At 20.8% G+C, this 13,800-nt stretch overlaps 5 protein-coding genes across 5 annotated transcripts; 3 read left to right on the forward strand and 2 right to left on the reverse strand. All coding sequences in view use genetic code 6, as the record gives it.

Annotated features, from left to right (window-relative positions):
* Window positions 1-165: 165 nt before the first annotated feature.
* On the forward strand, window positions 166-684 carry TTHERM_00675860 (stanniocalcin family protein; the record flags this gene model as incomplete). The annotated part of the gene is made up of 1 exon (XM_001015058.3): window positions 166-684. The coding sequence occupies one exon, from the start codon at window positions 166-168 to the stop codon at window positions 682-684; it is 519 nt and encodes a 172-aa protein (XP_001015058.2).
* Window positions 685-3,844: 3,160 nt separating this feature from the next.
* On the forward strand, window positions 3,845-4,414 carry TTHERM_000675869 (transmembrane protein, putative; the record flags this gene model as incomplete). Its single annotated transcript, XM_012797440.1, has 1 exon — window positions 3,845-4,414. The coding sequence occupies one exon, from the start codon at window positions 3,845-3,847 to the stop codon at window positions 4,412-4,414; it is 570 nt and encodes a 189-aa protein (XP_012652894.1).
* A 1,455-nt stretch (window positions 4,415-5,869) lies between these two features.
* Window positions 5,870-6,235, reverse strand: TTHERM_00675870 (hypothetical protein; the record flags this gene model as incomplete). Its single annotated transcript, XM_001015059.3, has 1 exon — window positions 5,870-6,235. One exon carries the CDS (start codon window positions 6,233-6,235, stop codon window positions 5,870-5,872), a length of 366 nt encoding a protein of 121 aa, XP_001015059.1.
* A 1,540-nt stretch (window positions 6,236-7,775) lies between these two features.
* TTHERM_00675880 (hypothetical protein) lies at window positions 7,776-7,982 on the reverse strand (the record flags this gene model as incomplete). The annotated part of the gene is made up of 1 exon (XM_001015060.1): window positions 7,776-7,982. The coding sequence occupies one exon, from the start codon at window positions 7,980-7,982 to the stop codon at window positions 7,776-7,778; it is 207 nt and encodes a 68-aa protein (XP_001015060.1).
* A 2,846-nt stretch (window positions 7,983-10,828) lies between these two features.
* On the forward strand, window positions 10,829-11,653 carry TTHERM_00675900 (hypothetical protein; the record flags this gene model as incomplete). The annotated part of the gene is made up of 3 exons (XM_001015062.3): window positions 10,829-11,282; window positions 11,342-11,538; window positions 11,606-11,653. 3 exons carry the CDS (start codon window positions 10,829-10,831, stop codon window positions 11,651-11,653), a joined length of 699 nt encoding a protein of 232 aa, XP_001015062.2.
* Between the last annotated feature and the right edge of the window lie 2,147 nt (window positions 11,654-13,800).

The following is a 13,800-nucleotide window of genomic DNA, read 5'->3' on the forward strand; positions in this document are numbered from 1 at the left end:
TACACGGAATTCAGTTTGATAATAAAAAATAGATTTGTTTTTTTGTTTGCTTGTTAGATTATTAATTAACAAATAATCACCTTTTAGTTACTATAATTTGTTTTAAATAAAGTAATTTCACTAAATAAAGAAGAAAGAAGTAGAACAAACATACAATCTTAGGAAATGAAACCTCAAATTTCTGTGTTTATCATCTTAGTTTTACTAGGTTTAACTCAATGTTATGATAAAAATTATTGCTTAAATGAAGGTTTGTAGAATAATGACTGCGGCTGGTACATTAACTGCCTAGAAGACGCATACAATTGTGGACCTAAAGGCTATCCAGTTGGATATGGCTACAAATATTGTTCAAAATTTGTTGAAAAATTTAACAAATTCTCTCCAGCTGGTTAGAAATGGATAGATGGCACTTTAACTTGTTTAAAATAATCCTTGAAAGATGCTCTTATTCATTCTGATGATATGACATGCGCTGATGTCAATAAAATTGCTTTTAACTCTCACCCAAAATGCTATGTTTAAAATGGATTCTGTGAACTTTTCACAAAATAAGACATTCATGAAATTTATGAAACTCTATTAGCATTGTTATAAGTTTATCAAGTAAAGGATTTCCTATCCATTCAATCAATCAAGCAAGTCATTACCGTTGCTTTTGACTGCCTCTAAAAAAAAATTTGAAAAATCTCAAAGCTAAGAAGAGCAAGCTAAAAAAATAATTCTTAATATAAATAAATAATCAAAAAACAAAATATATATGATATATATACAGTGATTAAATATAGAAACATAATAGAAAAATAATGAATATATTTTTTAAATTGGTCTTACAAAATACTCAATAAATTATCACTAAATTTACATGTTTTTTTATATAATAATAAATTCATTTTTTCTATTATGAGAATTGTAATAAATTGAATTAAATAATTAAGAGAAAAATAAGCAAGTTAATTTTTAAAAATAAATTTTTATAGATTTTATTGTATGTAAGTAAGTTGATAATTATGATTCAAATAAAATATTTTTATAATTATTAACACAAATGTTTATATTTAGGAATATTTTTTTGGTATATAAATTTCTAAAGTATGTCACCGTATTATTCTAAAAAATCTTTTTTTGCTTGTTGTTGCTTTACCTAAAATATACTGAATGGTTTAATGTTCAATCTTTTCATTTTTGAATTTCAATCTTGTGAACATTATTTATTTTATAAATATTTGAAAAAACAAAAATTCAATTATTTTATGAATTTTAAAGAAGAATTACTTGAGCTCATTAAATCTACAAGAAATCAGAAAGAAGTTATTAATTTCTTTTTCACTTTCTTACAATCTTGCAATAGAAAAAAGTCAAAGAGAATAAATTATTTACAATTAAAGATAAGCAATAGGTTTGTTTGTTTCAGAATTTATTAAAAGAAATAACCTAAAAAAATATTGAATATATAGAAATGAAAAGGTTATAATAGATTATGAGATTATTAAATAGCACATAATTGAAATTTACAATTTTATGAAATAAACAATATTAACCTGTATTACTTTAACAAATTTTAATGAGACTATTATCACTGCAAAAAAGATATTACAAAAAAACAATAGCGTTTATCAGTATAAATAGGTTTTATTCTTGAAGCTAAAAATATGTAGTATGATAGTATGAAAGAGTTGCAATTGCAATATATTCAATTGAATAATGTGCTTTAACATAAAAGCGAATTTAAATTTTAGTTTGTTTAAACAATAATATGCTTTTCAAATTCAAAAATATTTATAACATGCTACTTAAAATATAATAAAAATATAGATAAGCATTATTAAAATAAATTTTAAGCTACATTATGAGTAAATTTATATGCTTGAGTATAATAATGATCATAACCCAACCAACAAGTTTAATTTTTTAATTAAGATTCAACTATTTAAAAAAACAAATGAACGTTAGTTATTTAAAGGTTTTGGATTTAAATATGAAAATAACAATTAAAAAAATTTTACTTTAAATTAATTAATAAATTTGAAGATTAAGAGAGCATCAGAGTTTAAAGTGTTTGATTATGTATAATAAATAAATAATTTAATATAATAAATAACTTTTAAAATGATAAATCACTTCTTCATGTATGTGAATTTCTTTCAACAAATTTTTCATTTTTTATTTTCCTTATAATTTGAATTAAAATTGAGTGAAAATAATTAGAACTTTAGATTTTAAACAGTCAATTGTAAATTTATTTAAAATGAACTTTTATTTATTGAAATAAATTAGATTTGACAAATCTAAACCTTAAAAAAAAAAATTTTAGATTTAAAAAAATATTTTGTTATAAATATCATTAAGTAATAACCAAAAACATCAAATCTTAAATTTTAATGCTTTATCTCCTCTCTTTCCCTCAATTTTCCTAAATAAATTAATTTATTTCAAATTTAAAGTGATGAATTTGCTAAAATAATTTATGATATTCAATTTAAAACTTTATTTAAAATTGTTAAAAATAAAATTTATGATTAAGAAAATTGCTTTTAAAAGATTTAATTAAACTTCAAATAAATAAATTGATTAGTAAATTAAACAATTTAAGAGATTATTTTATCAAGTTAATGTAAAATAATTTTTCATAGAAAAAATTACACTTAACATGGCTCTTTTGTAAAATTAAATTTAGAATTTGAGCAACCTAAAAATTTTTAAATGTGAGTATATTTTAAATTATTTAATTAAATATGAAATAATTTTGTTAAACTGTTTAATCTTTAACTCAATTTAAAAATAAAGCTTACATTTATTTCTAATAAATAAATTAGATATGAGAAAAAATATTTATTGATCAATTTATAAAAAAAGGAACTTTAAAGATAATTAATTTTTTATGTAAATAATAATGAATAATTAATTCAAAATATTTACTTTTTTTAAATCTAACTTAGACGTTTTTGAGTAATTTTTGAAAAGGAAAATAATTTATATTTTTAAATTAAATTAGATTTTACTTCATTTTTAAGAAAGCACAAAACAAATTAAATCAATATTTTAAAGTTAGACTTTTTTATTTAAACTAGAATTTAAAATTTTTTGATTTTAAAAAGTTCTTTTAAATAAATTTAATTAGTTACGTATCAATAAAATAAATAGGCCAAAACTCCTTTTTACTTTTATTGTATTTGTAATGTTTGGATAAAAATAGCATAAATATATTTAAATAGATACATTAGATAAATTTGGGATTAAATTTGCTTAATATTAGTAAATGAAGCAATATAATGCGCATTAATGATAAAAAAAAGTATAAAAATGCGAATTTATCAGCTAGATTAAAGAAAACAAATTTAAGTTGGAAATAATTAAAAATAGATATGTATGTATGAATGAGTGAGTGAGTATATGAACAATTAATTTATCAATTAATAGAATTCTTTTATTACAACAAAATCTGTTTGAACAATTTTAACTTTTGATTAGAGTAAGGTTCAAATTTTGAGTCGTGAATATGAATATAAATTAATTCATGCTATATATACTGCAATTAATTTATCCTTATCAAGATTAAATATCTTTTATATAAATAACCCTAACCTTTGTTAATATTATCAATTTAATATATCCAAATCTACTATATTTTGGTTGATTTAGCTTAGCTAAAATTTTTATAGTAGGAAAAACAATGAAAAATGGAATAAGAATAGATAGTTTAACTTAACGCTGGAAAGAACTCTGATTGATAAAAGAAAGATTAAAACAAATAAACACAAATAACATTTTAATCATTTAGTTAATAATATTATGTAATTATTCCAACTGAATATTGTATTATTACCTAATTATCTAATTAACCATGATTTATTTATTTCTTTTATCTTATACTTTTATTAAATGTTCTAAATTTCTATTTTCCTTTTCTTTCACTTTTCTGGTGCTTCTCTCAGCCGCCTTACATATCTTTAAATTTTTCTTTACTCTATTTGTAGCCTTATCCATTTTTATTAACAGAAAAGTCTAAAAGAAAAATAATTTAATCTTATTTAAAGTTTGTAAATAATCGATGCTCAATTTACTAGTAAACTATATAGAGTATATACATTAATTATTTTTATATTTTGGTTTGATTTTATTTGATCTATTTAAGTTTTTCAATTTCTATTCTAAAAGTCTATTTATATATTTATTACAACGTCATTTATGCTTCATTCATAAGCTAAGTAGCACCAAAATGTCTATAAATAGATCATTAAGTCATATTCATAAAATAAATAAAAGTCTACTTTAAAATCATTTATAGCGAAGCTTATTTTCAAAAGTTGAAATTGTTTTAAGTTGGATTATTGCGTAGCTTAATTACAAAATTTAAGCAAAATAAATAAAAAATAAGTAATATGTTTGTTTTGTAATAAATCTTTATCATTGATTAGGCATAATATTTGTTAGTAAAAATATTAAATATATATGATATATATATATATTTATCTTACTAATATCCAATCAATTTACTGGGCTTTAAATTACAAAGTAAATAAATAGATGTAAATTTAATCTAGAGAAAAAAATACTTACTTCCACTTAATGTTAATCATAAATAAATAAATTAACAAATAGCAAGCAATTGATAATATTCAAGTTTCAAATATATTTTTAAAGCTATTCGTATTTGTTGAATATTTTTAATTGTCTTTAATGTTAAAGCGTAATAACTTGAAGGACTAATGATTAAATGACAACTAATAAAAATAATGAAAATTTATTTTAAAACTTTATTAATTATTAACTGAAAAAGTATTATATTTTTTCTTCTTACAATATAGAAAGAGGTTCTATGAAATAATAATCGTAAAATATTTTTAAATTTAGATGGAAAATAAAACAATAAAATTGATAAAGCATTTTTAAATAGAAATTTTAAGCCAAATTTACAATAATTCTAAAGTAAGATAAAACATGTAATTAAATTATAGTAATAATAACACATTTCTATAAAATAATATTTAATAGAATTAGATAAAATTTTAAATAAATAAAAGAATGAATTTGAAAATTAGATAGAGTTTTATGTATTTATAATCTATAAACACAAAATAATAATAAATACTATTGTTAATTGTATATTTTAGAAGTTATAATCAATATAAATAAATTTATATTTATAATGAATATTAATTACAAACGAATTATAATAATTATTAATGACGATCTAGATATACAATCAACGTATGTTAAAGTAGATCAAATAGATATAATAAAACAAAACATTAATAGAGATTTATAATGATTATAAAAAGGTATTTATAATATATACTAAAATAGATTTATAACAATTATTAAATTATTTTTATAGGGAATCTAAAATAACTAAATGAATACTTAAGAGATTACGAATGAATATTTGGATATATTAGTTTCTAAAATAAGATTGGTAAAGATTATTAAAGATAAGTATTTGTCTATATAAAAGTGGATTTATAAATGAATGGTAAAATGTGCATAAAAACAGATTTATAATTTGTATTAAAAGAGATTTCATTAATAATTGAAAGGATTTATAGTGAATATTGAATAATTTTAGGTTGAAGAAATCAAAAGAATACAATACATTTAATATGAAATATAAATGCAAGTGTTTATTAATATAAGCTTAATATAATTGATACAAGGAATAGTAGAGTTATTATATGGTTTATTTTTCATTTATTAATTAATATATTAGTTTATACATAATTCTAGTATATGTTGAAATTAAATAGTAAATTAAACTAGCTTATTAGTAAATTTGTCAGTTTTTACTTTTTATTTATTTATTTATTTATGAATTTACTCGAAAATCTATTTATATTTATTAATTTATTATTCTATTAGTAATTTGTTTATCTCAGAAGATATGGTCTGAGCTGCCTTCAGAGTAGCAATCATGTTGGTTTTGCATGTTTTCTATGTTTCTCTTCATGCCAATTATATAATGGAAAAGCTCATTGACAGAAGCGAAGTTAGAAGGAGAGTCATTAATACCTTCATTACCAAGTTTGCATCTTCTAAATTTGCTTTATTATTCAGAGAGACCACAATTTTGGAAGATGTAAATATCCCAAGCTTCTTGGTTGTAAATGTCGTAATAAGATTAATCGATCACTTCAATATCTTCAAATTTATTCCAGTGGCCATTATCGCAAATCATTTAAAGGAGTAAGTTGCAATGGTCGAGACATTATTGCTTGTATTGTTAAATCTTGAAGTCCATTTTATAAGTATTTAATATCAATTATTTGGTTTATATTCTGTGTATTATGCCAGTTCAAATTATTTTTGTTTAGCAGTTTAGATTGTTAATTAATTAATAAGACTTAGTAATTAATTATTCAGGTTGATGGTTTATTAGTATGTATGTGCGTATGTATATATACGTTTATTTTATTCAATGAGAAAGTGTGGCGGAGTATTTAATTAGATTTTTTTACTAATTAATTTGTTTGATTTTAATTTAAAAAAATTATAACAAGAGAGAACAATTGCGAGCAGACATTTAATGTGAGAAGGAAAACAATGTGATGCAATTAGTTTAATTATTGCAAATAAATAATATGCAAATAAACAATTATTCTTAATCAATATGCAATGCGTCAGATCATTGTCGATTTCAAATGATATAATAATTTCTATTTTTAGCAGAGTGACGAATAAAATTAAAAATTCTTGTAATCTATGAGTCACACCAAATTATTATTTAATTTGTTAATTGCCTATATTACATTCATTTATTGATTAGAATCTCTTTATCAAATTCAATCAATCATATCCTAATTTTCTATGCATGCGCACATCCTCATTTTTGTTAAGCTTAGGGTTTCATTAGAAAGCATTAGAATTTAAAAAACTAAATAAACATAAGTTAAGAGAGTTAGAATATATCAAATAGTATTTAGATGATCAAACAAACAATAAACATATATCTAGAATTTGAAATCAGTAAAATATTAAGTTAATTTTTGTGAAATAACTTAATTAAAAAAGTAACTTACTTAAATTTCACAACCACATTTTTAGGTGGGTTATTTTTAATTGCTAATTATGGCTTGTTAGACAGCAAAAGAGGCCTGATAAACTTTATGAAAGATGGTAACTAAAGATATAGTAAGCTATGAATGCATCTGATTTGATTGTAAAATAAACATAATGTAAGAGTAAGATATAAATAATGTACTTACTTAAGTAAGTAAATAAATAAAAAATTTCATAGAAATTGGTATAGACATATATATAAGAATGGAATAAATTTCTAATTAATCTACTAATAATAAGCAAAGCAACTAGATCATTTAAAGAAGCAGAGTGTATTATTCAGAGCAAATCATAAATTTAGAATATCTACTATTTTTTCTATTACAAGAGTATATTCTATGCTATTTCTCTTTTAGCTATATTTCTATTACCTGTTACTGATGGTTTACTCGGTCATGATTTAGGACGGACCACTAACCAGTATTTAGTGAAGTCTATCAAATCAGAGTAAGAATTAGATAATCAAAAAAATTAACTTCAAATTGTTAAGTTAAGCCTGAAATGAAGATAAAAGTTGATTGAAAATGTGATTTATAATATTTCTCTTTTCTTTTAACGTTGAAAAAAATTGGTAAGTCACCCAGAAAATTCAAGGTATATACGATTGATGAAATGTGATTATTAATTTATTATTTACTGGCAAGCATTCTAATTAAAAATAAGGAGTTTTATTTCTGCATAAATATATGCGTTTGGTGCAAAGGTATTTATTTACATTGATATCACATAATTTATTTATGTTGTTTCAAATAAAAAACTTGCATTTATTTATTATAAGTTGCTGGTTTTTATTCTAGGGCATAAGGGACAATTTGATTTAAGGCTAACAATTTCTTAAAGATAAATAAATAGTTTTTTCTTTCAAATTTATTCACTCCTTTTTGTTATTTATTTGTTAGTTTTTGTCTCCAAATTTATAAAAGACTCATTACGTAATTCTAAATTTTTAGTGCGTAAGTTTTAATAAATCTGATTGATAGATTTTAAATAAATCTTATATGCTTCAAGAAATTAGATTTTGTTTCAATTTGAAATTTCAAAATATTAATTTTGCTGCAATTTCTTCTGCTAATCACTTTTTCCATAGATATTCTTTAAAACTTCTTTGATTTTCTTCAAATACTTTATAAAAGAATAACAATTGTTCGAAAAAGTTTTCTGATAATTTTGCCTCTTCTTTTAATTTTATTACACGTAATAAAAAGCAATTATATCATAAGGGATCGTATTTATATATGAAATTTAATCTATAAAAGAATGTCACTATTATGTATTATTAAGAGCTAAACGATGCATCTAAATTATCTTGGTTTGCACTGATTAATATCCAAACAAAATACTCTTGAGTAAAAAAACAAACAAGAAGTAATAGTAGAAAACAAAATTAATTTCTGTTATTTCAAGTATGGTCATCACTTTGCAATTATAGACAAAAATTTACTCAATTTGATCATATAAATTTACTCAATTTCGCCACAGAAATTATACCCAGCTAGTCATCTACAAAAGAATCAATTATTACCTAAATCTCAATAAAATAGAAAGCGAAATTTATATCAATAACAGAAAAATAAATAAACAAAGAAAATTAATAATAAATCTATAGAGGAGTTTTCAAGAAATCTATTTAAAATGAAATCTCTAACAAACAATTAACAATACCAGTTGCTATTTTTTAAATATTATTTTTTATTTTTCATTTTTCTTAATTACCTTGTAACTATTTTTATGAAATTTAGCTCTTTCATATGACTTCTTAGGAAAATTTAATATTAAATTCTGATTTTATAACGCATTTTAAATCAACTTGATGAAAGAATATATCATTAACAAAGCCATATAACATTTCCAATATTGAGAGTAGAATATTCTGTTTGTTCTATAGTTGCTAAAAAGCATAGCTTCTGATTTTTGATAATACTTTAATGTAAAAAGCAAATGTGTAGAATATAAATGTTATTTTAAAGGATTTATATTAAAAAAGTAATATAATCCTTTTTTAGTCGAACGCAATGAATTAAAGTGAACATTTAATTGATATTGAAAATATTATTAACTCAAATTAGAATAGTTATTAAATATATGTAAATTATAATGCAATAGATAAATATCAAATCAAATTATCATAGAGTTACTTTTTATTCAGTTATTTTTATTCTGTGCATAAGCAAGTAAGGAAATAAGTTTATAAGAACTAATTTTTAGTTTTTTATATAAATTATAATAAAAGTTAAATAATTAAATATTTACTAAAATATATTTTGTGCAACTTCCTAAACGAAGTAAACAAATCCGCATTTGATCAGATCTGATTAACTAACTAACTAGTTATATACTTATTTATGGTTGAATTTTTTTTAATTTTTAATTTTACGCACACCGGTTTTTATTAAACAAATTCTTTAAAAAATGAACGAATGTCAATTCATTTTAAATAATTTTGATGATGATGCATAGTAACTATTAGACAATGAGTGATGTCATAAAATCAACTGCATAATAATATTTCTAAATATAGTTTATAAAAAATAATTAATAAGAAAGTAAAATAAATCTTTTTGTTTCATTTAATAATAGTCAATCATCACAATTTTTTAAATTTATTATTTCTTACCCATCTTCTTTGAATTTATCTTTATGTATTTCTTATAATTCCTTAACTACTTCTTTCATAATAATTTCAAATTTTTTTGTTATAAAATTAAATTGATATTCTTGTTAATAAAAATACTCTTAGAAAAAATATTGTAATAACTTTCTATTATATCATTTAATTATCAACAAAAACTAAATTGCATGATTAATTATAAACAAATTTTCTTTTTATTAAAAATTCATATTTATTTTCAATATTATTTTTGTTTGTGTTAAAATTTTTCTCTAAACATTAAAAAAAGAAAGAAAGAATAGTTTATTGATAAATTAAATAATCAGCAAATTAGCATCAGATTTGTTATTAAAAAATATTTTTATATAAAATGAAATAAATAAATTTTTCAATAATAAAATTATTATAATTAAAATATAGAATTATTTGTGAACAAATAAATAACCAAAAATAATTTTTTTTATTAAATGAATTTACATGAGATAAAGTTTTCAAATAAATATTGTTCTTATTTTTAAAAATAACTCTATCGCTGAAAAAATTAGAAATTTTTATTTAAATATATTTCAATTAAAATTTAGATATAAAAAGTTATATTTTGCAACAATCTATATATATACATTTTTCAAAAACAAACAAGCAAACAAATATTAAAAAAATTTGTTTATTTATTTTTGATCTCTCCTTAAAAATTAAACATAATTAAAATTAATTTTTAGTTATAATTTATTTATAAAACAAAGCAAATTTATTTTCTATTTTATTTTTTAATCTTTTGATTTATTTAAATTAAAAAAAATATTAAAACAAAAGAAATTTTTTAATAAATTAATATAAGAAAAACAAATTAATAAAATGCTAAAATATCTAGGCGCAATTATTAAAAAAATTAATGAATGAATTGTTTTTTTTTAAATAAAATACAAGAAAAACAATTTATTTGGATTAATGTAAATTAATTATTGTGTTTTTAAATAACTTTGACAAATTCTAATTAAAATAAAAAAAATTTTAATTTTTATTTATAGATTAATTAATTTGAATTAGCTCAGAAATAAATCATGCCAATAATTATCTTAATTTTCTTTTAATATGTAAAGAACTTCTTTACTTTACTGAAGTAGTTTTATAATTAATTTATTAAAAATTTAATTTAGCATCTGGTTAATGACAGGAAAAAAATAACAACCTGTTAAGGGTTTTAATGTTAAAGGTATGATTTTGGCTTTAAAAGGTTTCGGTTTAAGTCATGGACTAGTTATGAGAACAATGGAAAAATTAGGATTGCCTATCTCATATAATTTGATTACTGAAACTATGACCAACTGGAAAAATGATTAGTTAGTTGGAAACTTGGATTTAAAAAAATACCTTGATTTAATGGAATTGAGAAGAACTGATCCTGACGCATATTATAAAAAGCTCAATACTTACAAAAGAGATAAATTAGAAACTCGAAATTCTAAATGGAAAAATAAGGTTTTTAGTCTATAAAATGTTTTAAGTACAAGCAAACTTTCATCATCAAGCAATAATTAGAATTCCTAATTACTCAGCAAGAAGTAAAAAAGCATGCAAAGTATCTCTCCTCATAAACTTAGACATGAAAATCACCAATAAAGTATCAATTAAATTACTTTCTAAAAATTAATGAATAAAAAATGCTTTTTTAAATAAAAGAACAATTTAATTCAAATATTGTCAGCATCTCTTAGAAAAAAATGAGTTTTGAACGTGATTCAGATTTTGAAGATCTCCAATCAGAATCAGGAGAAGATGATTTTCGTGTTTTTGACTAAAAATATATTAAAAAATCTGATTTTGGCAAATTAGATAAAAATCACTCTAAAATAATGCATGGTTCATCAACAAAAATTGTAAAAAATTAATTTATTTTTTAAAGTTATTTAGTTAAAAATTTTTTAAATAAACAAACAAATCTAGATTCCTAAATTGAAAATTATAAGTAAGAGGCCAAATAAATTTTAATGAACTGAAAATATAAGTATAAAAAAGCAATTAATTAATTAACTATTGGTAAATCAGAAACCTAAACTGATAGGTAATTGAAGTATGAATTTTAAAGATAAATAATCTATAATAATTAGTAATATTTAAAAAACATTTATATGATAAAATATAATTAATTAATATTAAAGATTTATTTATTTATATTAGTTCAATAATTTGTATTTTTTATCTCATCCTCAATATTAGAATAAACAAAATAAAAAATATTATTTTTCAAAGCCTAATTTAATTAAAATATTTATATATATATCTATCTATATTTGATTTTCTATTTCTTCTTTTTAATATTTCCTTCATTACTAAGATCTTCCAAAATCATTAAATATAATCATATTAGATTAAAACATATTCAAATTCGTTTCTTGAGTTTAAAATTAATATTTTTTTAAATATATTTATTTATAACTCAAAATATCTCTTTTAATAAAAAATATTTTTTAAAAAGATTAATTAAATTAAAATATTTATATCTATGTTTGTCTGTCTATGCTTGATTTTGTATTTCTATTTTTTTATATTTATTAAGAACCTTACAATTTCATCAAATATAATCTTTTTGATTAAAGCATATCAAATTGAGAAATAATAAATAAATAAATTTAGTCATTAAAAAATTAATTAAATTTTTTTGCAAATTAAAGTCATAATTTTAGTAAATTTAGTTTATTTTCTTTTTTTTATTTATATTAATTTCTTATTTTTATAGCTCTTAAAATAAAATTTTTGATGCTATTACCTAACAACTGATAAATTAGATTATTATTTTTTTTATAAGATTGAAAATTTAGTTCAACTTTAAATAATTTTTATATTTTTAATTTAAAATAATTAATTTTTTTTAAATATTAACAAAACAGACAGAAAATAATTAAAATGAAATTTCTTAAAAAAAAACTTCTTAAAATTAAACTACTTTAGATGAATCAATAAATAAAATAATTAGTTAATTTTATTAAAAAAACTTTATTAAATTTTTGTGAGATCAATCAACAAATATCATTAAATTTTTAAAATACCTTATAAAATAGATCTCTAATCTTTGTTTATCTATCTATCTATCTATCTTTTATCCATCTAGATGGTATACAGATTTATATTAATAGTGTTAGATATAATCTCTTATATATTTTCAACCTTAGAATTAAGAAAATTTTTCTGATTAAATGTTAAATTATTAATTTGAAAATAGTATTTTTTTTTTGTGAGAAAATTTATAATTTTATTAAACAAAAAAAAAAATATGATATTAAAATGATAAATTTTTGAAATATAAAAATAAAGTGAATTATTATTAATAAATTCACAATAATTAATAAATTAAAAATCATTTTTATTAAGATTTTTAATAATTTTATATAAAATAAAAGATTTTATTATATATTAAACAAATAAATTGAATTTAATAAAATAAGATTGATTATGCATTATCTATCTATCTATCTATCTATCTATCTATCTATCTATCTATCTATCTATCTATCTATCTATCTATCTATCTATCTATCTATCTATCTATCTATCTATCTATCTATCTATCTATTTTCTACTCAATTCATATCTTTAATATTTTATAAAAAAGTTATTAAGATAATTTTTTAATTCTTAATATTTTCAATAAGCAAAAAATGAGAAAAAAAATATATTTAGGAATTAAAAGATTCAGATATATAGCCATTGATTAGTGTGTGATAAATACTTTTAAAACTAATTTTAAAAAAATATATTTTCATTTAAACATCGGGGTTGGGGTTGGGGTTGGGGTTGGGGTTGGGGTTGGGGTTGGGGTTGGGGTTGGGGGTCGGGGTTGGGGTTGGGGTTGGGGTTGGGGTTGGGGTTGGGGTTGGGGTTGGGGTTGGGGTTGGGGTTGGGGTTGGGGTTGGGGTTGGGGTTGGGGTTGGGGTTGGGGTTGGGGTTGGGGTTGGGGTTGGGGTTGGGGTTGGGGTTGGGGTTGGGGTTGGGGTTGGGGTTGGGGTTGGGGTTGGGGTTGGGGTTGGGGTTGGGGTTGGGGTTGGGGTTGGGGTTGGGGTTGGGGTTGGGGTTGGGGTTGGGGTTGGGGTTGGGGTTGGGGTTGGGGTTGGGGTTGGGGTTGGGGTTGGGGTTGGGGTTGG

This window comes from Tetrahymena thermophila, assembly GCF_000189635.1.
Source record: "Tetrahymena thermophila SB210 genomic scaffold scf_8254658, whole genome shotgun sequence".
NCBI lineage: Eukaryota > Ciliophora > Oligohymenophorea > Hymenostomatida > Tetrahymenidae > Tetrahymena > Tetrahymena thermophila.